The sequence below is a fragment of the Andrographis paniculata genome, unplaced genomic scaffold, assembly GCF_009805555.1.
Source record: "Andrographis paniculata isolate CXL003 unplaced genomic scaffold, ASM980555v1 Contig45END, whole genome shotgun sequence".
NCBI lineage: Eukaryota > Viridiplantae > Streptophyta > Magnoliopsida > Lamiales > Acanthaceae > Andrographis > Andrographis paniculata.
In genome coordinates, this window is record NW_026137579.1 from 376,504 (window position 1) to 402,390 (window position 25,887).

The window sequence follows — 25,887 nt, forward strand, 5'->3', positions numbered from 1 at the left end:
TATTAGGTCGATTTCAATACATATATAAGTAAAATAAAGCAAGTGAAGCAAATTGTATCAATTTTCAATATTATTTATAATCCCTATTTGTCAAATCAATATTTTGTTTTGTGTGTAATGCTTCTATACTACAAAAAAAAAAAAAAAAAAACCATTATATTATGTAATAGTATAAAAGTAAACACAAACACTCTACATTATTGTAGCTGACAAAATAGGAAATGAAAGGAGAATTTGATCAGAAAATTCAATAACAAATATACAATTGAATTTAAAAAAAAATAAATAAATCTGTGTTACTTTAGAGTTTAATTTTAATTTTTAGTTTGAACTTGATATTGTATAAATACATATATATATATATATATACATATATAAACAAAACATTACGATAATTGTATAGAAAAAAATAAAAAATAAAAAATAAACTAAACCCTACAAAGACAAAGTAAAAAAATAAATATTATAAATAAATATCAACTAATATATAGTGTATTTTGGTTGTCTTCCTCATTATTGATTTCATACGTAGATACAAGAATTTCAACAAAATACATCTGCCAAGATATAGGCAAGATTATATAAAAGTACCGAGAGTTTAGAAGTGTATTGAAATATTTAAATTTATTTTTTAATATTTTAAATATATATAATAATAAAAAATTATCAGTAATATTTTTAAAGAATTGTATAGGATAATCACGAAACAAACACACAAAATACACAATGGCATTAAAATAATATGCAAAGCTGCATATTACACAAACAAAAATCTTTTGACCCTAAATGAAAAGCCAACTTATGGAGTATTATCATTTTTGTTCAATAGTAAAAAAATAAATAAAAGTAAAAACTGCCTTGTCTCGAGTACAATTTATAATACACTTGGTTTGAAAATTATGGAATTCGATTATCTCAATAATAATTATTGTAAAAACACCCCAAAAATAAATAATAATTGTGACGAAAATTCAGTATATACATACATAGTACCTGATTTTAGGTACCTGACAATATTGGTTATCCAAAATTTCATTTTCATGGGTATACATATACATATACATGTATTATATATCCAACTTGAGCTGCTGAATGAGCTTATAGTCAATTGAATATTAAATCTATATTTAAAAAAGGTTTGAAATTAATATAAATACAAATAAATAAATAAATAATTTTTGGGTTCTTATTGTGCTTCAAGTCAAATGGTAATTCAATATATATATTTAAAAAGGGTTGAAAATATACAAATTGCAGTCACTGTAGAATAAATAAATGGTTGCTTTGGTCACGGCTACACTGAATCTGATCAATCAACAATAGACACCCCAATAGCCTAATGATAATTGATATATATATATATATATATTTATATATTGAGGGGATTTATTATTGTTATTATTATTTATATTCAATTTTCTTAACTAGTAAATTTATGAAGCCCAACCCAACCCAAAGCATATATTGTGGTGTGGAATGCTTTCTAGCACTTAACAAGGTTGTAATAAAACTCAATGATTATGCATCCTAATCTTATTCCTAATGCCATTTTACCACACATAATGCATGTACATTTACTATTTCCATCTTTAAAATATTGTAATTAAAAACTACAAATATATATAAAAAAAAAAAAAAGAAATTGATATATTTGGTTGTCCATTTTATATAAAATATTACATTTAACAAATATTTTTTTTTAAAAAAAAAAAACCTCCGTAGGAATCATTTGACGACAAGTATGTTGTCCTCACCAATTTTTTTAAGTGTAATTTACAGATTCCTCCTTTTGACTTGTCGCTGTTAAATTATAAAAAATTCTGAGAAAAATATCACGTTTTTTGAAATCGTGTTTTGGTGGGGACACAATTAATTACGTGCACAAAAGAATAAATATATAATATATGATAGAGAAAAGAGTTGGATTTGTATGTCTGCCACAAACATCTCAGGCTCAACCAATACATCCTTCCTAGAAAATATTCAAAACAAAAATAATGTATAAATCATGTTCATTTGGAATCAATATTGGAATATCCTATAAAAATAAACCAATAGATATCAGTCACTTGTAGATGATGTTTGCAACCAAAATATTTCCTTTCAATCCATCAAAGTTGAACATTAGTATTAAACTATGTGATACTTTGTTAAATCAATTTAAGTAACACCAAACAATAACATTTAATTCCGGATAATATTTCTCCATACATAGGAGCTAAAGTAAAACATCTGTCTTAGCATCGAATTAGGCGGGCCGGCTAACAAATTAAATGCGCTCGTCCGGACATCCCTGACGACCTTTACGATTGTCGCAAAAGACAAAGCAATCGAATGTCGGATGTTAAAAACACGAAATTTTATGGTAAGTTAAAAAGAAAAGGGTCATATAACGGCATGGCATACGGAAAACCATCAACAACCTAGATCAAACTACATGATCTCAATCCGATAAATTCCAAAACCAAAGCTCCCGACTACACTACACGCGCGCACGCTATTCTATCGACCGGGCATTGTCACAAAAGGACAAAAAAGTTACCTGACATCATAGATGGATAACTCTCTCCGGCGAGCTCGCCTTCGCCTTTGTAACTAACCTAAGAAAGTCCTCAGCTTTGTCAGAATCTACTATAAACACATGTTCTTTCGTTCTTTCGCTGTTTTATACAGATGTGCATTTTATTTTTATTGACACAGGGGTGGGAACTCGTCTTGGTTCTTAAGGTGGAGCGTCCCATCCGCAGCCCTGGAAGTTCAAACATGTCAATCCGCGACAAATATTTGAGGATGTAAATAAAAAAAGGAGTCGGGAAAATTATTTATACCTCGGTCGCACGATTTCCATCCTTGCTCGCCTCTGTGTTCTCGGCGAAGAACCCAAAGGAGATGCGCCTTTAACATAACCAGATCCGTCAAGCATGTCTTCCGCCAAATTCCCCACAGATCCGAATTCAATTTTACACGACGCACCTGGATAGACATTGATTGGTTTCCTGTCTCCGACCAACCGAGTGGGTTGTTTCCATGTGCTCGATTTCCTTTGTCCCTGATATTTGCTTTCATAGTTGTGGTATTCGAAAGCATCTGGATCTCCACGAGCAGGATATGTGCCATTCTTGTTCTCGTATTTGTGAAGATGGTTGTGGTTCCCGGATCCATCGTTCCTTGCCAACCTCCCGAACGAAGGTTTCTCTACACAGTAAACACTCTGCAAAAAGATATCAAACATCGGCGAATAGCAGAAGCGGGAAATAAAATGGCATCTTTAGATTGTTAAGAAAAAAATTATCTACCATTTGCGGGAAGTACGTGCCGGTGCCTCGAGCTTTCGTCTTGCCTTCGAATTGGAATGCGGTGCCGAACAAGGCAGAAGTAACGCCGGGGTGAACTATATGATCGGTCGATATTTTGTGAACATTCATCGCAGGTAGCGTATTCTGCCTACCCAGGTTGGATTCAGAGAGGCTGTCCTGTTTCGTTTTCTTGTTCTGAGTCCCGTCCACTAAAGATGTAGAAGATGAAAACCTGTAACAGAAATGACCACGAAGTAAACTTCTAATGTGACAGTCGTAATCGCCGGTTAGGTCGGCCAAAGGATCGATAGCTTCCAATTCCCCGCCGAGGATCGTTGGAGATGAGCTTTCCAAAATACCGGCTTTGAGGGCTGAACCCGAATGCATCAGACAGACAACTTCAGGATTGTCCGTAAAACAGTGATTCGCAGCGTTCATTTCTGCGTGTTTACCTCTGTCCTCCAGCCACGACTTTAATCCGAACTTCTCAGCAGATGAGTTCATATCGAAGTGTTGCAGTTTATGGCAGAGGTTCTCGGAAAGATAAGTGGTGTACCTCTCACTCGAAGTAGATCCCGACTGGCCATTCCTCAGTGTCGAATTAGATGTTTCAAAGCTATCTTTGTCCCCGTTCGTGCTCTGTCCAGAGATGAAGAGACTGTCGGTGGAACCACAGCCTTCCGGCGAAAGTTCTGTCTCATAGCCGTTCCATGCCTCTAACTTACCATTGTTGTCTAAGTCACTGTCGGACGACTTCAGAGGTAAATCGTACTCAGATGACAATCCATCGGGGGATGATAAAGAAGCAGTAAACGAGTCGTCGTCGTCAAAATCGAAACCAAAAAGCTGGAGACGACTTTGGTATTGCTCCCCATGCCGTGCACGGGTATTTGCAAAAAAATTGTATATCTCATCGGCGACTTTGTCTTTCGGCTGCATAAGGATTTGCCTGAGTTTGCGAGCTCCGTATTTAAGTGCACTCTGTATGCGATAGAAATTACCTAAAACAGAGCACCGAATATCATCAAGTTGTATCAGAATCGACAATATAGTAACATTGTATGTTTCGCTAAAAAGAACATTAATAATTCACCTCTGTTTACGCTACGTCCGAGGTTATTGTAATCCTTAAGAGGATCGATTATATTGAGGTGTTTGATCTGAAAAGTTTTCGAGCTGGTGTCATCCCCTCTGCTAGAAACAGAATACATTTCCAAGCTCTTCTCCAAGAATTCTTCACTAATCAACATATCTTCCCCACGACTTTCAGGCATCCTCACTGCGAACAAATCAAAGAATACCTTTACATTATAAAACATTTTGTTAAAAAGCGAAAAAGTAAACCAAAAAGGCGAGAATCTTCCAAAGCTCTTACCTACGATATCGGGTAGAGAAGATTTACAAACAGGACCTTTTAAACTGATGCAATAGTTTTCCCAGTCAAACCCGCTGTAGTAATCCAAAAATCTAAAGAGTACCTACAAGAAAAAACATATCGACTATAAACTCAAATATCAATCCATTTCCTTGGTGTTATTACAGCTCGTTCACGCTAAATTACCTCCAAAGGTCCATTCATTGACGAATGGAAATTTTGGAATATGTAGAGGATGAGAATTTCCAAAGCATATGTAGAAATCAAGCCATGGTGCGAGCCAAGTATTCGACTCTCATAATAGCACCATGTTTTAATCAGTATAATGCTACGCTTAAAGAGATGACTTCTCCCAACTAGACGATCCACCTGTACAATCAATTAAACATAAGACAACAAATGTACAGTACGCAATCCAAACAGCGAGGAATTCCAATCGTGCACATAAATAAAATGTGACGTAATCCGAAAGCGAAATTACAATAATAAACTACCAGAATTAACCTTGAGGATCCAGTTTAAATTGGACAGATCAGATTCGTTTTCACTTTTGCTTTGAACCAAATAATGAGGGAAATCAGAATCAGGTTATATCTGCCGTATGCTCAAATATTTCGCCACATAAAACCAAAACCACTGAACAACAAACACTTTGCTTCCTAACTTAACAAAAATGAAGTCGTCATTGCTACCTGTTCGAGGAAACAAAGCGTAGACAGTCCACCCAGCTGATTAAAGGATATGTCCATAACAGTTCCTCTCACTAGGCATTTCACGATCTTAACCTGCCATCAGTGACGACACGTAATCAAGTCAGAAGCTTCAAAAACGGCGCGCACATCATTCAGTTAATAAACCAATAACTGCCTACATGGATTTCAGGTAATAGAACAGGATCCATATCAAGATTATTCTCGAAATGCGAGAAATGGAGATAAAAAACTAGAGTAATTCAACAACAGAATTCAAAACACATCGAGGAACAATATTATACAGCAGGGACAACCTCGGCGTCAATAAATTGAGTGTCCTTAACTTCATACTCAGCGTTTTCATTATGCTCTTTGTCCTGCAGAAGAGCAAGAACATCATGGGCAAGAGATTCGACAGATCTTCCACCTTTAATTACAGTTAAATCGATATCGCCATCAGGTAGATACGTCTTCAGCGGGACAGATCCATAGCAGACAACCTGGTATTGACGAAAAGAAGTCATAAAACTACAGAATACTCCATTAACAGCCTAAAGATTCGCTAGTCTTTTCACAAAACAGACAATACTCCTACTGTTCAAGAAATTCAAAGCACAAAAGGCAATCATTTGTCCATTTCATAAGATCGCATCCAAGGGACCTCGTACAGCAGTATCATCTAAAGCAATTTATAATATAAACAAACAGAAGAGATTTACGAGGAAAGAAAAAATGAAAAATGAAAAAAGAAAAAAGAAAGATTCACCTCACAGTTCAGACGAGTGTTGACGAGTTGTTGAACATAATCAACGACGATTGTCCTCTTCTCTTCAGAGTCGAGCGTAGGGTGCACCCAATTAAGCACGTGCTCCGCCGCTTCCTCGGCAACAGACAAACATTCTCCGCTAATCGGCGGCGGATCAGGCGGAGGGACAGCCTGCCGCCGTAGACGGTCGGCCTCCTCCGCAGAACCGCTTGAATTCGCCGCCACAAGTTCAACCACTTCTCTCGACATTTATAATTACAGGAAAAGCAATAGAAAGATCCGAAATCAGAATCTAAAAGGGGGAGAGGCCTCCGGCGGATTTACCGTCCGTCACTTTTCTTGCATCCATATGCCACCGCATTTGCCGATGTTTCTGGTCCTAAAATTTCTTTTCCTGACATAAGAAAGGGGAAAAAGACAACGATTCCAGAGGAGAAGAGTTGGGACTTTCAAATTAGGGGTCTCTGCATACACGCGAAGCAATTGGCAAGGATTAAGAGAGGTTTTTCAACGCAATTGCTTCACAAACATAATTCAAAACAGGGGCAAACTAGAAATTCGGAGACGACAACGAAAAAAGATTTGTCTGTATTCCATCTTCCTCCCAAACCATTACCCCCTTCGATGACAAGTCAATAATCAATCCATCTCCTTCCTCAATCCTCCCCCTTCTCAGTCCCCCTCCCTCTCTCTCTCTATATATATATATACCTCTATATCTATGTGTATTATAGAGAGCGAGAAATCGTACTGAGTTCTAGATTTTCCGGTGGCCCCCTTTTTTCACAGCTCGTGAAAACAAAATTGCGACAGAGAGCGAAGGAACCGCGGCGAGGGGATGATGGGATGGAGAGGGAAGAGGAGAAATGGACGCGTTTATATACACAGGGCGCTTCGGTAATATTCTAAACGGCGTCGTCTTGATGGGTGAATGGATAAGACGGCGTCGTTCTACGATTTGGTGGGTCTTTCATTGGGCTCGCTCGAATCGATTACGGTTAGAGATTTTGTATTTAATGGAAGGTTAGTGTGGAAAAGGGCGTAATAATATCAAATCCCAAATTATTTATTAAATTTTCTTTTTCTCTTATTTTTTTTGACTTTTCTGTCCCTCTTTCACACGCACACATATTTATTTTCGTATTTGCCATAATATATCGAAAATAAGTACTATGATATATATATATAAATATATATTATATATGTATTGCCCCATTGTGGGCCCCGCGTGTATTGTTGGCATCTTGTATTGTAACTGTAATAAGCAGCTCTTTTGCAGATAATATTTTTTATTGGTTTAATTGTTTATAAAACTAGTCTCTCTGTCTTTAATATTGGTTTTTTTCTTTCGTATTATACTCCATCCTTCTCAATTTAATATATATATATATATATATTTTTTTTTTTTTTTATTTGTGATGGAGTATTTGTGCTTCTTTTTTTTCAGTAATAATTTAATATGATATATTTTGAGTAAAAATAATACTAAATTTTTTATTAAAATGGTAAAAATAAATGGCATTTAAATTCAATTTTAAATAAATAAATCAAACTTAAATATAAACACAAACCAAACAAACCTAGGGTATGATTGATTTATTAAAAACTCAAATTAATAATATTTATAAAATATTATATTCAATATTATTTATATCAATATATATATAAATAAATAAAGAGAAAAAGAAATAACTAAATAGAAAAATTATGCTAAAGAAACATACTCTTATTTAAACAAAAGTTTTTGTTTTGTTAAATAGTTTGAAAGATATTTTTTAGGTTAGATGTGTGAATAATATTAAAATATTATAAATATTTTTTCTATAAAAAAATTAATTAGAATTTACTTTTTTATATTAAATATTATTTATATATCGTCAACTTTCTTTAAAAAATCTGAAATTATTAATTATGGTATCAAATTAGTAATTTTGATCGATTAGTGGATAAAATATAAATGTGTTGGTGAATAACGGTAATACTTCAAATTCGCAATTATTTTAATAAATTTTTAAAGTACACGAAAATTATAATAAAACAAACTAAAAGTAATAGTTGATATTTGAAGTCAATTTACGATTCTTCGATAGCTTGTCTCATCGTACAACTATGCATTAATTATCTTAATTATTATTATTTATTAAAAAAATATATTTGATTAATAAATATCTTGACATGATCGATTAAAAATATATATATATAGAGGAGTATTTGTTTTGGATCTATTACCTACTATTTCCAAAAATTATTTTTACAAAATGAATATATACAAATAATAAAAATCAACAAAATCACAAAAAATATTATTAATTGTAATATTTCAAAATTTTCTTTATATGTTTTACGGTTTTAATGTTAAATAGAAAATTCATAAGTTTTTTTTTTTTTTTTAATCTCAATTGCAAAATAATGTTAAAATACAATAGCGTGTTTAATAAAATATCTTTTTAAAAAGCATATGCAATGAATTTGATTATTTTTGTTTCTATTTTCTCATAAGTTGGTTAAATGTTAAAGTTTTCAAGCAACACATTAAATTTGGAGAATATATGTCAAATAATATATATACATATAGTATTATAATGTAACCATAAATTATTGTATAGTACTATTATTATAAAAAATGAATTTGAGCTTGCATAACAATAGTTTTAGTTTATGTAACAATTGTTGGGATATTTTATACGATAAAGTAGTGTATATAAATACATGTTGATTATTTTTAAATTTCAATTTTTGTTTAAAATTAAAGTTAATGTTGTATAAAAATGAATTTTGGGCTTCTAAAAACTAATAAACTATATATATGGGTTGGAAATGAATGTAATTGCTTTTACTATGGGTTTGTTCTTTTGATTTTTTCAAATCAAGATTTATATTATTCCTTCTATATGGTTCTTTTTTTTTTTAAATAAAAGTGAATTATTATTATTTTTTTACAAAAAACTATTTGAAAATATTATTTAAATAAAAATTTTATTTGATATTATATTTAAAATTAATTTTAAACGACTAACAATTCCTATAAACTTTTAGAATTTGAATAATTGTATATGAAATCTAGGTTTTGTTATTTCTATATTTGTTTTCACAAAATTTTTTAAAAAAAATTAATATAGTACACGATATTCATTATTTTTATATTTTTTTATATAATTTTCTATACTTTACATACAAAAAAAAATCATTTTCAACAATCTCACAAAACAAATATACCTAACAATGATCAATAATTAATAAAAAAATTCAAAAATTCCTAAACATTTAAAAACGTATATTTTTTTCATATGTCAAAAAAACAAAATGTCTTTAAAGCTTGAAAATAAATTAAACTCTAATAATGTATAATATAATATTTTATGAAAAATAAATAATTCAAATAATAAAAATTTGGAATTTAAATGGTAAAGAAACACACATCATATATGATTATTTATTTAAATATATATATATATGTATATATATAAATGGCAAAGAGGGTATAGTTTTTTTATTATTATTAATTTTTTTCGTGTTTTGGTTATTTGGGTGTTGTTATAAATAGTCATGTCTTAATTAATTTGGCAGTAATGAATGTTTAATTAATTAAAATGGATAATTAATGAGGGTGGTTTGGTAGCCTCGTAGGATAATTACTCTTGGATTTGGTTGACCTTATTCATGTGATCCTATAGGATTTGCGTTTGACTATGGTAGGCTCTTTTTTTCTGATTTTAATTTTTACTCTTTTATCATTTTAATTCACTTTTAAAATTTAAAATAATTATTAAATTTTTATATAAAATTATTAATTTATTTTTTTAAAAAAAGAAAAGTAAAGTATTAAAAGAGGCAAGAAAATAAAGAAACAATTTGGTTATTGTTTCAATTCCAGTTGATCTTATACTTTTAATTTATTTTTTTATAAATATCCATTATATGTTATTTACTCAAAATTTATTCCAAATATATATTTTTTTAATAAATAAATATTTAAATATATAATTTCTTATTTGTTTTTAAAATTAATTTATATTAATTATGAATAATTTTTTGTACTTTTATTTATTTATATTATTATAAAATTTTATTCTTTAAAAATTATATTCATGTGTATATATTTTATTTAAATATAATTATTAAAATAATTAATTACATATTTTAATTATATATAATATTTTAATAATATATATAATACACTATAAATCAAACATTAATTAATTATAGTTTTTTTATCATATAACAATGTTAGGAGCACTCTATTGACATACTCGTATATTCATGAGAAATAAAAATAAAAAATTTTAAATTGTGTGTTTAGTTTCTGATTTTTTTCTAATAGTAATTTAATACTACTATAATGTATTATGAGATGAAAAATATATATATTTTTATATAATATAAGGTATAAATAGTGTATAATAAAAACTAAATTTTCGATCGGACTTAATAAATTAAAAATACAAGCAAAAGAATACAACAATTAAATCATAATTATTAATTTTAATTATGAATATTTTCCATTGAAAATAGAAAAATATTTTTATTGAAAACAAATATATTAAATATTAAAACATGTTTGATTTATGTGTGATATGATATTTTATTAAAAATATATATTTTTTCTATTATTAAAAACTATATGAATTAATTTAAAAAAATAATAATAAAAAATAAAAGAAATCCTTACATTTCTTTTAAATATGAATCACACTTTTGTCTTTAACTTTAGTTGATATTAAAAAAATAAATAATTAAATAAATTAAAATAAAAAATAAAAAATAAAAAATCATGTGACATTTTATTTATTCATATGATAATATAGAAACTTGCCGTTGAAAATTTTTCGACTAAATCTAATAATTTACAGATTAAACGGCATTAGGATTTGAATAACGACATTTTATTTTTCATTTGGTCAATGTTAGTGGATTTGTTTAGTTTTTGTTTAGGTTTGTTATTTTTTTACTTGTATGTTATTTTAAATAATAGATTTTTAATAAAAATAAAATAAAATAAAATAAAATAATAAATATTCCCTCCGTCCCAAACAAGGTGCTACATTTGAGTTGGATACGGGATCTTAGATGAGAAGTATTAAGTAAGATAATTAAGTAATTAGGTGATGTGATTGAGAAAGAAGTGTATATTTTAATTTTTTAATTATGGTGATGTGATGGGATAAAGTGTGGGGATATAGATTAAGTATAATTAATTATTTCATAATTTAGAAATATTGCAGGGTATTTGGAACATACCAAAAAAAAAAATATTACGCAATGTTTGAGACGGAGGGAGTATTATTCATTTTATCCATCAAATTTATATATGTCTAATATGTCCTTCTATTTTTCATTTATAGGAAATACTTCAATTTTTACATATTTTTTTAAAATTTTTGTCATTCAATATTTTACTTATTAACTTACATATCACTAGCATTTACATATTTAATTTATCTGTTTTTTTATTACTATTATTATTCAGCAACTCACTCATATATATATATACTCCTTTTCCCTTAACAATCTATCCATTTTGGTCCGTCTCATAACAAAGTATCAGTTTCATTTTTTTTAGTAATTATATTATTTACCTAACATTACGAATACCCTTCTAATTTATAATATATTACACAAATTCCATTACATTTATATCATACAATACTAATAGGGTTAATTTAGTCTTTTTACCTTTATTTTTATTTTATCCCAATATAATACTAATATTCCTAAAATCTCGTGCATAAACAAAATAGATAGATAAATTGGGGAGGGGGGAGTATATATATTTTTAAAAAATTCTTTATATAAAAACCAACTAATATAATATTATGTTCATTAAAATTGGTGTCAAGCTTATATTAAGATTTTATTATTTATTACTCCTATTTTATTTTTATTTTTTGACCAAAAGGATTATTATTACTCCATTATTTTACCCGGAAAAAAAAAAAGAAGAAAAATCTATTGTTCCATATATAAGTGGTCCAAAATAAAATAAACATATTTTTTTTTTCCAATTTTTCAAATGAATTATTCAATATTAAACACTAACAAATAAAGAATTGTCCTAATTTGTGATGGGATTTCTCTTGTAATTATACTGAAACTATCCACACATTAATTTCTTGTAGATATTATTTGCAAATGTGGTAAAGTATATCTTCTCTAATTACTTGACAAAATTATAAAATATAATAATAGGAATTAATTTTCACATTGATTGTGTGGATAAACTTTTTTCACACCAAGGCCATGGACAAGTTAAATGTATTTTATGATAATATCAATATTAATGATGTTCAATAAATAAATAATAGGCAATAGTTTATATATATTATGGGTTTGTTGCTCTAAAAAAAAATAAAAATTCAATATATATATTAACATTCAATTTTTATATTATTTTTTAAAAAATAATTTTATTTATTTTCTTAGTAAAATCATTGTATAAAATATTAAAATATGCCATCTAAAACAAATTAGTGTGCACAAATATATTTCATGCTGCTATATTTTTCTTCTTTATTATTTTTTTATTTTTTATTTTTTATTTTTTTGGGTATGAAAGAAATTCAGATTTGAAGTATAAGAATATTTAAACAAAATCATAATTTCAAAATAAGACATTCAAAACTCAATTTTTATTCCCATAATTATTCAACTATTGTTTTACCAAATAAATATAAATTTGTTACAACATCCAATCCCATTTTACCATAGATAGTATACATTGCAAAAAAAATTTAGTAACTGAAATCCCTTTTTTCCTCTTTTTTCGTAAAATTGTCATCATATGTATATTTTTTTTCTATTGGAGGAATATTTTTCCAGATTTGAAAGGAACATATATTTTAGGATAATTTTATTCATTATAAAAACTCAACTTGAAACTATATTATTGTAATTGATGAATATCCAATAATTTTCACTCATATTGAAAATAATATATACACAAACTTACATAATAGTACATAATATATAATATATATTTTATCTAGTAAATATTAAATATTATTCTTTATATTATAAATATGATTAGTGTATCTAATATAAAAACATTAGGGCGTGTTTCTTTTGATTTAAAATAATCCTCCCTTTGTCCCATGTACCACGTTCACGTTGCCGTTTCTGTCTGTCTGACATACCATGCCATTTTTTTTTTTTGGAAAATGATTACACACTTTAATCTCATTTTAAACTTTTTAATTTTATTTTTTTAAAATTTTAATTAAACTAATTAGTTATCTTAATCTTAATTTATAATTATTTATATTATCGAATAATTATTTTCACTAATACATTCTTAATTATCTGCTAACACCTCTCATAAAATACACTGTATAGTGTAGCACGGTAGGTGGAAAAAAGAGAGTATAAAATAAAAAATAAAGAGTCAAATAAAATAGAAATTTGAGGTTTGGCAAGTAAAGAAACATACCCCTAAACAAATAATAATTTTTCATAAAATGGTGTTAGACTAACTTGGCCCATTTTCCGAGCACTTTAGTATACAATTTAAATATAATTTTATAATAGCCCATTAAGGCCCAAACCATTTTCTTTATTTATTTTATAATTTTTTTATTAGAGCGGTGAAGTCTGAAGAAACGATAAAAACAAATTTTATTGTCGTGTTTTGTTCAGCAACATTGTATATTAAAATCGCTCAACGATTTTAGATGTAATTGGATGGAACTGTACAGAGTGTAACCGGACGCTGAGTAAACCAGACAATTGGTGTATCCAGCTAACCATGGTTACTTTCTTCCTTCCATAAGCTCCTGTTTCTCTCTCTCTTCATTTCCTCCATCGTCTTGTTCGAATCTTGCTAATCGGAATTTCAGACTGTTTTTCCCCCTTTTTTTTGTTCCTCCTTTATCCAAGAATCATGGTGTAGAAGAGATTCTGATTTGGAAAACCTGCCTCAAGCTGTCGCAATCGTTTGGCTAATTACAGTAATTTTTAGCTTACTTGTCTGCAGGTTTGAGTTCTTCTTGTTGGATCTGTTCGTTCCGTATGAATGGAGGCGCAACGAACAGTGGATTTCGAGCATAGAAGCATGGATAAACGACCTCGAAAGAGGCCTCGTTTAACAACATGGGATATGCCTCCTGCTGTTGTTCCTCCGGCTCCTCCGAAGGTACTAACTCATAGGTTTTTGTACGTTTTTTAAGGAATTTTGAATTTGTATGAATGTATGCTACTTGAATTATTTAATCTCGTTAATTGATTAGTTATTAGCTTGAAATTCATGAAAATTCCATCCATATTGTTGTTGCACATGCTATACTTGGGTCTGTGGTTTCTAGGGTTTGTAATTCCAGGACTTTTTTTCAGATTTTTATAATTCTTCAAAAAATCGTAAGCTGGAATAGATTTATTCATCTTTTCTTTTTCCATATCAAATGCTCCTCGGGATCAATTGTTAATCAGCAGTGAGATTCAACTGTAGAGTGGTTAAAAAGTTGGAAAGATATTATTTGCATAGAGGTCACTAGAATGGGAGTAGCTATACTACGTTGTGTGATTGGTGATTATGAAAAGTGGAAGAAAGTTTGGTGATAAAGTTAGCAAGCAAAATTAATGTTTAAGTTGGTTTGAGTGTTCCCAAAATTATCTCTTATACTTCCCTTAAAATTGAATTTGGCTTCTGTGTAGATCCTACAAGCTGTATACTGTGCCCAAGGGCTTGGAGTGGCCCCAAACTGTTCTTATTCTTCTCTATATTATAAGGGGATTCCTCGTAATGCATCTCCACCATGGAGACCAGATGATAAAGATGGACATTATGTTTTTGCCATTGGAGAGAATTTAACTCCTCGCTGTAAGATTTTTTATTATTTTTATTAGAGATCCATGTTGGGAAAATAAAGCGGGAGAAAATCCGAACAAGGGAAAATTCAAATTTGACATAATTCAAATCACAAAACCTGAACAGGCAGAAATTGCATCACAAAATCCAGTGCAACGCGAGGCTCGAATCTTGTGATTCGATTTCTGCCTGTTTAGATTTTGTGATTCAAATTCTGTCAAATTCGAACGTTTCTTTGTTCGGATTTTATCCCATCTCATTTTCTGGTTTTATTTTCCCAACAATCCTTTCATTCTGGTACCTTTAATTTCCAAGCATGGGCAGCATCGGTAGCGGAATATTCTTTCGTCATCAAGAAAGGATGCATATTAAGTATTGAATATCCGACAGGGTTGAGTTTGTGTTGTTGGAATCTTTCTTTTGATTATTGCATTAAATCAAATTTGTACACTAAAGAGAGAAAGTGCACACTGAGGAAACAGATAGGATAGGTCAATTAATTGGCTATTGCATTGCCTTCTAGATTGGAAAAAATTATACTGTGTTGCAGCAGTAATAATATTTTTTGAAAAATGAATACCTTTTTACTTTTAATCCGTTGTCTTGGATATTAAAGTTTTATGACGAATTGCATGATTATGACATTCTGCGTCTAAAAAGACATTTTTCACTAACATCACTCCTCACATGTTCCAAAGCAAAAAAAATTATCTAGCAAAGAAGTCCTGTTATGTTGTGAAATATTCAGAAAATGTAGCCTTATAATAAATGCTCCTACAGCACAATGTTTTCATCGAGCCTGACGTAAGAAGTAAAAAATTATGGTGAGCTACTGTGTACCATCAATGCTACGTATCATTTTAATCTCAATAAGATTAATTCTTTAAAAATTGAATGGAGATTCTTAGTCAATCCCTCTACTTTTTTTAAAAGTATTTTGCTTCATAATGATGAAGTATTAGGTGGAGTACACAGAGACTGGATGTTTCTGTGTTCTTAGATCTTGTTACACATATGGTGCTTTTGTGCATTATTGATTTTCTTTATACATTGCACTTCAAAACGAGGGAAATAATAGATTGATATGAATTGCTATACTTATAAAAATGGTAAGACCTTGAATTATTTGCAATGATTTTCTTTCATAGCATCTACGAGGACAACTAACACCATTTCTGGCTGTGCTTCATTGATTATGCCATTGATGCTGCTGCTATATTTGGTTTTGATTGATTTTTTTTTTTTTTTTTTTTATTACCTTCATCAGCTTTTATCTTTTCCTGATCACATCATTTCCTTGTAAATGCAGATCGCATACTCAGTAAAATGGGAGAAGGTTAGTATTTTACTTCTTTTTCCCTCATTCTGTGCAGACATGTTATGGTACTTTTAACATTTGGTTGTATTTAATCTCATGTGGTTGTTTCGTAAATTATTTATCATTAATTTGATGAAACTGATGCAGGAACTTTTGCACAAGTCCTAGAATGTATAGACAATGACAAGAAAGAGATTGTTGCAGTTAAAGTTGTACGTTCAACGCGGAAGTACCGAGAGGCTGCCATGATCGAGATTGATGTCTTACAGAAACTATCAAGGCAAGATGTCTATGGCATGCGGTAAGACTCTTCCTTCATTACCCTTTATATATCAACAGTTGAAATTTGGAGTTATATTAGCGGTAGTTGTTTGATTTTTTGCAGTTGTGTGCAAATACGGAATTGGTTTGACTATCGTAATCATATTTGTATTGTAAGTATTTAATGTGATTTGTAGCATGAACTTGTATGTTCTTCATGGCCCAATATTCTGTATGTTAAATCCTTTTGCATGAATTTAAATGGTTTTAACAGGTATTTGAGAAGCTTGGCCCAAGTTTATATGATTTTCTACGCAAAAACAGCTATCGTTCATTTCCCATTGATCTTGTTCGGGAGTTTGGCCGACAACTTTTGGAATCTGTGGCATGTGTGTGAACATATCTTTGAATCACTGTTACTTCTTCCCTTCTATCGCTTTAATTTCTTTTAGATGAACATCCTATTTTTGGTATCACTGCAATATCTATAAAATTTCTGCCTTGCTCACCTTCCTATATTTGTTGGCTGTCCTTGCAGTTATGCATGATCTACGCCTGATTCATACTGATTTGAAACCAGAAAATATTCTTCTTGTTTCCCCAGACTATATCAAAGTTCCAGATTATAAGGTGATTACACTTTCATACTCATTTTTGCTTTCTACCTTGTTTCACTCCACATCTCTAGCTCTTCAATAGATACTCCAGTCTCGTGCAGGTGCTTACTCTGCTTATTTTGCCTGTTTCTTTATGCCGTCAATTCAAAGGTCATTTTAATATTTGTATTTGTTGGATCCTATGAATTAAGTCCAGAATTTCACAAATGATGGAACATTTAGAAGAGTGATCTTGGTGAATAAACAGGTTCTTTTGTCTTGTGTCATGTATTATTAACATTACATATTCATTCTATAGGCTTATATTCTGTATTATATTGTTGTAAAATATCCTTGATTAACTGTAGAAATGGTCTGTGATTCACAACATGATAAGTTGGCCGTGCCTAATCTTTTGTCCCTCCTTTTATTGTGTGGAATTTTTATGTGAACTTCCTCTCTCTCTCTCTCTCTATATATATATATATATATGTTGCTTTATACAATGTAAATTCTTATGAGTGATCCCTATTTATTCCTCTTTCTTTTGAAGTTCCTCCGCAGACCCACAAAAGATGGTTCCTACTTCAAAAACTTACCCAAGTCAAGTGCTATAAAGCTTATTGATTTTGGTAGTACTACATTTGAACATCAAGATCATAACTATGTAGTGTCCACACGTCATTATCGTGCTCCAGAAGTTATCTTGGGTACTTTCTGACTCTTACATTTTCCCTTCTTGCAATTCAACATTCCCCCATTTTACTCACATGGTCGTCTTGTATATCTCAAGGACTGGGTTGGAACTACCCCTGTGATATGTGGAGTGTGGGTTGCATACTTGTGGAACTGTGCTCTGTAAGTTCCAGATCTTCCATACTTTACATACCTTCTTAATGATTGGTTACAACTAAGCGATTTTGTTATATTAGGCACCTCGCAATTCTACTCTTTTAATAGTATTAAATCTTCTTCAGAGCAAATATGGTCTGTAGGTTATTTTAATTTTACTTAGTTGTCAATTGAATTCCATGTTAACGACATGCAATCAACATTGTTCTGGTATTCATTATAAATTGATGTGCTGGTAAAATATTGAAGATCATGCAAGTGACTTGTTCTTGCTTTAATATTGTTTTGCCTTGAAAAACTATCACAGGGGGAAGCACTCTTCCAAACTCATGAAAATTTGGAACATCTTGCAATGATGGAAAGGGTGTTAGGTCCACTACCTCAACATATGATTATGCGGGCTGAGTATGATATGCTTTTATTCTGTTGTCTCTTTCACAGAATAATCTATGAGGGTGATATTTCATGTTTATTTCTTCATTTCTTTTATAGCCGGCATGCTGAGAAATATTTTAGAAGGGGCTCAAGATTGGGCTGGCCAGAGGGTGCAACTTCTAGAGAAAGCATCAGGGCTGTTTGGAAATTACCCCGGCTTCAGGTGTTTTCACTACGTCTACTTATATTTTCAAATCTATTTTCACACTATTCATCAAAATTTCTTTCTAAAAAACATCTCATCCAAAACTTATTTCTCTATTCAAAACTTCACATCTAACTCATTATATTAGCTTCTTCATGACAATTTCACTTCTCTAATTCCCCATTGCATATGCCAGAATCTGATCATGCAGCACGTGGATCACTCTGCTGGGGAATTAATCGATCTTTTGCAAGGGCTTCTGCGGTATGAGCCTGCAGAACGGCTTAAAGCAAGAGAAGCTCTAGGTCACCCGTTTTTCATGCGTGACCCTAGAAGGTTTGATTATCCTCTTTGAATGGAAATTCTTGCTAAAGATTCCATGATCAAAAAGAACTTCACTTCTACATACCTCACAACTGTGAATGAGATTTGATTGAAAATAATTGCAATTGTATGGAGGCTTGTAAACACTACTGATTTGTTCTGCTGCAGTCTTTGACAACTTAAAATCATTTTGAATCCATTCCCTAATATGTTGTAAGTATACCATTTCTTTCAGGTGTGTATTGTTTGAATCTTTGCTTCATATAATTTCTTGGGAGAAATGTCATGCAATATTATTAGTGCTCTTGGCCTTTTTGTTCTATGTTTGGTCTCATCCTTTTGTTATTCAATTCAAGAAACTTACTGATATTAATGCCCTTGGCAAAATGTGTTTTCTTCTTGTGTTGTCCTGCTTGATCCTGACTGCTACAGGTATAGATAAGAACTGTTCACAGATCTCCGGGTCATATAGCTTGCAGAGCACACATCCGACTATGGAAGTACATATTTGTGGATGGGATAAGCTTCATATCAGATAGTATTAATCTACGAACACCCTCGATGTTGCAGCAATGGCCTTCGCCACAATCAAGGCTGGTAAGTCCATTTCTTCATTCACCTGGTCATTTATGTACTGCTTGGTAGTTTCTTGACTTTGATAATAGGGTATGATTTTTATCTAATTAACTATTTTATACTATACTTAGTTTATCACACATACAATCTCTATTATGCTTAAGTTGGATAAAATGATTTCATATTTGCTATCATGTTAACTGAACATGGTCTTCCTCAGTCATAATCTCTAGGAAGTAATGTTGAGATAACTCATAGAATATTGGTGCTGAGCCATGTTCGGTTTTGAATGTTAGATGGTAATACAGAATATGTATTATTTGTTATTCAAACCAATTCCTTGGATACACCAAAAAAATTTGATGTAGGAGATGAGGATTAGGGTTGAGTATCTATTACATGATGACAGTTGATATTTAAGGATGATGACAAGGATTAGTTTAAGAAGACTGAGATCCATTCATTATAAATACTGATTATTGTCAATAGAAGGCTAATAGTCTCTGGTAGAAGGTAACACTTAACTCTTAAGAGATATATATCATTAAGATGATTTACTTTTGGGTTTGTTTGCCTAATTTTATTTATTTATTTTTATCTTTTATTTTTTACTTTGTATAGAATATATATATTTTATTTTCTTATAAAAATCAATATTCATAATAAAATATTACTTCGAGTGGATGTGCAGGTCTTTGAATATTAATGATTATATTAATACTTATTAAATTTTAAAAAATAAAAATATAAAAATAAAATCTTACTTCCATTGGATGCGCAGCTCTTTGAATATTAATGATTATATTAATATTTACTAAATTTTAAAAAATAAAAATAAAAACATTTATATTAGTTTTTTTATAATACAAATGCAATGAAAGAGTAATTTATGCAAATATAAATATATTTTTAATATTAAATATAATAAACACAAAAGACAAATATTAGGCAGTATTATTTTTTTATATTATCGATACAATTTTTTATATCTCATCTAAGAAAATATTTGCATGTCCAGAAAATATTAGAAAAAAAAGAAGAATTGAAATAAATTTTTTAATATAATATTTTTAATGAAAAATTATATACATTATAATAATATTTTAAATATATAATTACTTTAAAAACACATAAATGAATACACCAAGGAACACACTCTTTGAATGCCAGAGAGGAGAAAAGTGGCCCCAACTTTGGGTGTGACTAATATTTGACAATTCATTTTAATGAAAATACGTTAAATATGAAAATTTCAGCATATATATACTTGGATTATACATTACAAATATAAAAAAATAAAAACATAATTGAGTAACCGCTGGCCGGGAAATAAGTATTTTGGGCATTAATCCCATCAAATTCAATTAGTATTTGAAGTGTACGGTATATCATAATCATATTATGATACTGAAATAATTTATAATCATGTTCATGCACGTCATAATTTAAATTGAAATAGTTACTTTAGGAAAATAATAATAATTATATATATGTAGATGATCCTCCAATATTGTCCTAATAATTATTGTTTTGACTATGTAAAGAGAGTGTCTTTTGACAATAAAATCAATTATATTGAACAAGTAAGCCTATAAGATAACTAAATGAATATGTGATCCAGTGTCGGTGAAGTCATTATCACAATACGATTGTGCCGATAGTGACATATTGTCTACTTTTTATACCAAGCCCTAATTTTCATGATATGATTTATAGAGGAAATAATACATCAAAATATCATTAAACTAAGACTAAAAAACACACAAACCGAACAAAATTATCTCTCAAACCAAATATGACCTTAAATCTACATCAAACCGAAGATAGCAAGTGAAGGACGTGTTTGTTCCCAATTGTTTTACTCATTTTCGTAATTCACAACAGTAAAATATTACTTTCAATTAAAATTACTATCCACGCAAACGTTCAAAAACAACCATATTAGTTCTTAAAACCCTGTCATTCAATAAAAATTTGAAATTTGATTTCAATTTGTTGCAACTTCACAATTCTTATAAATATACACTATTTCATCTTCAAAAATTTACATTCAAACCATTATTTAAATCAAAATCCAAGCCTAAGTAAGCAACTTGTGACTTGGAATCATGCAGTCTAAACAAAAATATTTTTTTCCATCAAAACATCATGCTACAAATTAATTTTATATTCAGCGCTAACCAACTAATTCCTAATTAAAACATCAAATTTAAAATTTATTTTAAATTCAAAGCACTTGACATCCAAAAACTCAAACAAATGCACCCAAAATTTTGTACCCCCCTCTACCCCTTCTATTCATTTTCTTAATTTCTTTCCTTCATCTTATTTACTTACAGACTAATAGCAAAGGAAAGCATCTAAGATTTTGTATCAAATGTCCTTTTATTATTATCATTAAGCTTTCATCAAGCAGCATATTCCTTCATTTGCCGTGTCGTAGTAGTAAACAAATGGTAACTACTATTACTTACTGCAGCACAAATATTTAAAAGACTCATAATAGAATATCAATCAAACACTAGATTACAAAACTGCTACATTTCAAAGATGCAAGAGCATACCTTTTGATTTGTCGGTCGAGGCCGAGCCTGTAGTCGGTAGTCCCTATCATCACATCAATGCCACACCTTCCTTCACCCATTATATAAAAGGGGGTAGTAAATGAACTATAGCATCCTTTATACAAGGACATCCTTGTTCGAATTCCATCCCGGGTCTCTCACAACACCATCAACTATAATACCACCTCCACTTTCAACATTTAATAGGGGCTCGGATTCACTTTCTTTGGCCTAGAGAATCACAGATAGATATGATCAATGCAGCAACTTCGAAAGAACTGATGAGTTAACTATAAATCAATTGATGAGTGATTGTTCACCTGCGAGAGTTGAGCAGATGCTTCAGCTGCTACAGCCTTTTGTTGGGTTTCTATGTTGCAAAAATAAGAGTACAGAACCATTCCGACTACAGCAACCAATATCCCTAAAATGTTCCGCCAGCTAAATGGGTCGTGAAGGAGAGTGTACCCAAATGCCAAGACAAGGCATGTTTTCAAATGCCCTAAGACCTGATATGTGACTGGTGATGTCTTCCCGATTACCAGGAAGGTGCTGAAGTTCACTGAGACCGATATCAAGCAGGAGAGGACTATAAACACCTGTTAACAGAAAGAACATAATCAGTCGTGCACCACTTCACATGATGATGCAGAAAAAGAGTTTTGGTCTTGCCCTCACCAGCACTTGAGGAGTGTAATGGAATGCTAACACATTCTGTTTTGTAAGGAGGCCATCGATAAAAGGCCCAGATACGAACAGAATGAGAGCTTGGTAGGGACAAGATTGATACAGAAGTTGAGTAGAAGAAACTTTGAACTTTTTCTGGATGGTATTTGTCATCTGATTGTATTTAAAGTTAAGATACACTTTTTTGGATGTATACCAAAAATTGGGAGTTTCTTATCAAGGCAGCATCATTTTATCAAAATTGAGAACTCTTCATGAAGCATGAATCAGGGACAAGAAAAAGAGACCAGACAAAAACAGTAAAGGATACAATTTGTGCAACACAGGTTGTAACAACAGCAAGCAGAGATAAAACAGAGCCAAGGACATTGAGCTGCAAATCAGTGACTGTGGCAATTCCAACACCAAGAAGAAGAACAGTGAGGGAAAGCTGCACTTTTCGACTGTAAAATGGTGATTAAAAAGTATTAGTAGCCAAGATTTACATCTAGTACATGCAAAAAGTGAGTATGAAAAAAATCACGATTCATAAGTAACTATTAGTAGCCAAGGAAAATGTGGTGAGAGAAAGAAAAAGAAGAAACTCAGATCTTTCTAAATTTTTAATGACCTAGCTTTTGTCAAAATTCCAAAATTAGCATATTTTGTACTAGCAATTATCCCAACACACTTTCTAAGAAGATACAATGAATTTACTGCAGCTCCAGCGAAATTATATTATTACATTGGAAACAAGCCTTCTGTTATTTGGTTATGGATGCAAAAATAAGAAGGGTATCTTGTTCACATTTAGATATTATGCATAAGGCACAAGTATAATAGTGGATGAAGAATTACAGGCAAGTAATGCATATATACTCATTTTGTGGCAGAATACCCGCTACAAATATCTGAAATCTGAATGATACAAAAGATTCAAACCTGAACATTTTCCTGAAGAATAGAGTTTCTAGGAGGACAGTGCATGGGATGATTGCCAATTTCGTCATCTGAAACCCATAAACCACGAGAAAGGAATTAGGAATGTAGATTAAGGGACTATCAAAATGGATATAATATGTAGTACTTTAGCAGACTAGACGACCTCTCCTCCATTGAACTATTCTGATATTGCTAATGAAATTTCTATTACACTTGGTGTAGTGCTTCATAAGCTAACGGGAAATTGTTTATTGTAGTGGTAAATAAGAAAGGCACCTAGATAAATAAGCTTCTAAGTCAACAGTTTTTTGCTTCGTGATTGAGCACGAAGTGTAAAAACTATTACAACTTGCAGAATCATGTCAGTTATCGATGGGCTGAAAATATAAATTACAGCTGGGTAAAGGAGACGACCTGATAGAAACCCACAGAGTTGAAACCCAGACTAAGATTCAGAAGTCCAATAGATGTTCCATTTAGAATTCCAAATCCCATGACTGCTCTAGAATCAAAAGGTTTGTGTTCAAACCACTTCATGCATAGAGCCACATGAAGGGAACAAAATGTGACGAGAAGATGCCAGCTTGTCAGAGTTGTAGCTGAGAAAATAAAATGAAGACACCAAAGTTGATTAGTTCAGGAAATTTGGAAAGCCCTCTGAAACCACTACTATCTCCGAAAAGGGAAATAGCAAGAAAAATATATACGGCAGTATACAAGCATACTACACAAGTGATAATATAAAGATAAATTCCATATATGAGATGACAAATTGCTGCATTAGGTAACTTGCTTTCATTATTTAGTCAATACTTGATTATCATGTTTTAACGAACAAACTAACCTAATTCCTTCAGGTAAACAGAAACATCATAAACCCGTTCCAAATTACATCCTTCCATCCTTTGTTAAATATAATGACCAATTTTTTTCAAACCTCACTACTCTGCTCAGTATAATTATGATAATCCTTTTTTAGGTAATAAAATGGTTCGCCGCTAACACAAGAACAGCAACAGACAAAAATAGAACGTCAGAAACCATGAAAATTAATGTTTCCAAAATGCAAGGGCGCTAAACTCACACACAAAACTATCATAAATGCAGTTATTATTTCTCAAGATGACGTCAAGACATTTCTCACCAAAAGTAAAGCCAAGGGTGCTGATGAGCGCCTTGTTGCAAATCACAATGGACACTGATGAAACTACAGAAAGACTTAAAGCTCCAATTGTCCCCAGCTGAAATCGCTGGCTGTCGGTCATCTTCAAGGTCTCCTCTCTGATCTGATGGACATATCAAATCATCAGCGAAACCATAATCAAACACACAGTCCACAATTCTTCACGAATTTCTAATGGAAATTACTTAATCGCGATCCTTCAGATGCTCAACTGTCGCATTTCAAATCCATATTTAAATTACCAATATCCAACGACAAATCAACAAACACAACTCAACTTAAAAACGAACAACACCACAAGCAACGAGCTCACGCAACGATAAACATCATCAGCGCAACTTCAACAAAGCACCAAAGGCGAAAACCCCTAAACACTCCAGAAATTCCAAAACTTCAGATCTGCGCTATTCCACAAGCAATCACTCAATTCCACTCCCGCCAAAACCACAACAGCCGAAAACACTTCCTTACACTCGCTCACTCAAAGCAAACAAATTAACAAACAAAGCGATATAAAGAGATAAAGAGCTACAGTACAATGTATACTCACGCTGTTTCTGTCGTATCCTGGAAAGTGCACCAGCAAGGAGCTCCTCAGATCACCGACGACGATGGCGGTGATCCGATCCGAAGCGGAATTTAATACGGGAATCTGAACAATAGTTTCCCAGAAAAAGAAGTGAGAAATCAATGCAAGTAAAAAGTGGGCGAGCACAGAAGTGGTCGAAAATTAAAAAACAAATTAAGTAATTTGCCGCTGCAGGCTAAAAATCTTGTGGGGTCCAAAATAGAAATATGATAAAATTCAGGGAGTGGCCTTATATTTTAATGTTTTGTTTTATTGTCCCGGTAACTTTTTCAAAGCGAGGATCATTTTCATCATTTGTCTATGTTAAGTATGTTTAGAATAATGTTTGAACTTTTGAAAATTTTGTATTAACAATGGTTTTTTTGCTCAAAATTTTCTTTCTTATATGAGTTTTAATATATATATTTTATCATTTATCGTAATTAATATTCAACTTACATTATTTACTATATTATCGACACAATTTTATATATCTTATATAAAAAAATAAATCAAAATACTACACAAACA

General features: G+C 31.0%; 3 protein-coding genes across 4 annotated transcripts; 1 reads left to right on the forward strand and 2 right to left on the reverse strand.

Annotated features, from left to right (window-relative positions):
* Positions 1-2,385: 2,385 nt before the first annotated feature.
* On the reverse strand, positions 2,386-6,991 carry LOC127251735 (uncharacterized). Its single transcript, XM_051275582.1, has 9 exons — positions 6,130-6,991; positions 5,678-5,863; positions 5,364-5,456; positions 4,858-5,040; positions 4,672-4,774; positions 4,390-4,575; positions 3,297-4,297; positions 2,829-3,211; positions 2,386-2,749 (listed from the first exon to the last, which is right to left on the reverse strand). Exons 1-9 carry the CDS (start codon positions 6,376-6,378, stop codon positions 2,689-2,691), a joined length of 2,445 nt encoding a protein of 814 aa, XP_051131539.1. The 5' UTR covers positions 6,379-6,991; the 3' UTR covers positions 2,386-2,688.
* Positions 6,992-13,895: 6,904 nt separating this feature from the next.
* On the forward strand, positions 13,896-19,163 carry LOC127251698 (serine/threonine-protein kinase AFC1). Of its 2 annotated transcripts, XM_051275518.1 has the most exons (12): positions 13,896-14,254; positions 14,773-14,938; positions 16,236-16,262; positions 16,392-16,545; positions 16,630-16,678; positions 16,780-16,894; positions 17,044-17,135; positions 17,655-17,811; positions 17,895-17,959; positions 18,261-18,358; positions 18,446-18,551; positions 18,730-19,163. In XM_051275518.1, the coding sequence occupies exons 1-12, from the start codon at positions 14,135-14,137 to the stop codon at positions 18,886-18,888; spliced, it is 1,308 nt and encodes a 435-aa protein (XP_051131475.1). In that variant the 5' UTR covers positions 13,896-14,134; the 3' UTR covers positions 18,889-19,163. The 2 variants fall into 2 exon arrangements, with proteins under 2 accessions (XP_051131475.1, XP_051131476.1); XM_051275519.1 differs by lacking the exon at positions 13,896-14,254 and having other exon boundaries at positions 14,791-14,938; positions 16,194-16,262.
* A 1,919-nt stretch (positions 19,164-21,082) lies between these two features.
* On the reverse strand, positions 21,083-25,502 carry LOC127251699 (UDP-xylose transporter 3-like). Its single transcript, XM_051275520.1, has 8 exons — positions 25,339-25,502; positions 24,750-24,891; positions 24,020-24,204; positions 23,606-23,673; positions 22,995-23,127; positions 22,676-22,837; positions 22,318-22,596; positions 21,083-22,228 (listed from the first exon to the last, which is right to left on the reverse strand). Exons 2-8 carry the CDS (start codon positions 24,868-24,870, stop codon positions 22,115-22,117), a joined length of 1,062 nt encoding a protein of 353 aa, XP_051131477.1. The 5' UTR covers positions 24,871-24,891; positions 25,339-25,502; the 3' UTR covers positions 21,083-22,114.
* Positions 25,503-25,887: the final 385 nt, after the last annotated feature.

Excerpts from the sequence above, each read along its gene's own strand:
- LOC127251735 (XM_051275582.1), bottom strand. The coding sequence starts at position 6,378 with ATGTCGAGAGAAGTGGTTGAACTTGTGGCGGCGAATTCAAGCGGTTCT. Across the intron at positions 5,041-5,363 it reads CGCTTTGTTTCCTCGAACAG|GTGGATCGTCTAGTTGGGAG; the intron begins GTAGCAATGACG and ends TTGATTGTACAG. Across the intron at positions 4,576-4,671 it reads TTCTCTACCCGATATCGTAG|TGAGGATGCCTGAAAGTCGT; the intron begins GTAAGAGCTTTG and ends ATTTGTTCGCAG.
- LOC127251698 (XM_051275518.1), top strand. The coding sequence starts at position 14,135 with ATGGAGGCGCAACGAACAGTGGATTTCGAGCATAGAAGCATGGATAAA. Across the intron at positions 16,679-16,779 it reads ATCGTAATCATATTTGTATT|GTATTTGAGAAGCTTGGCCC; the intron begins GTAAGTATTTAA and ends TGGTTTTAACAG. Across the intron at positions 18,359-18,445 it reads CATATGATTATGCGGGCTGA|CCGGCATGCTGAGAAATATT; the intron begins GTATGATATGCT and ends TTTCTTTTATAG.
- LOC127251699 (XM_051275520.1), bottom strand. The coding sequence starts at position 24,870 with ATGACCGACAGCCAGCGATTTCAGCTGGGGACAATTGGAGCTTTAAGT. Across the intron at positions 24,205-24,749 it reads CACCCTTGGCTTTACTTTTG|CTACAACTCTGACAAGCTGG; the intron begins GTGAGAAATGTC and ends TTATTTTCTCAG. Across the intron at positions 22,597-22,675 it reads ATTACACTCCTCAAGTGCTG|GTGTTTATAGTCCTCTCCTG; the intron begins GTGAGGGCAAGA and ends TTCTGTTAACAG.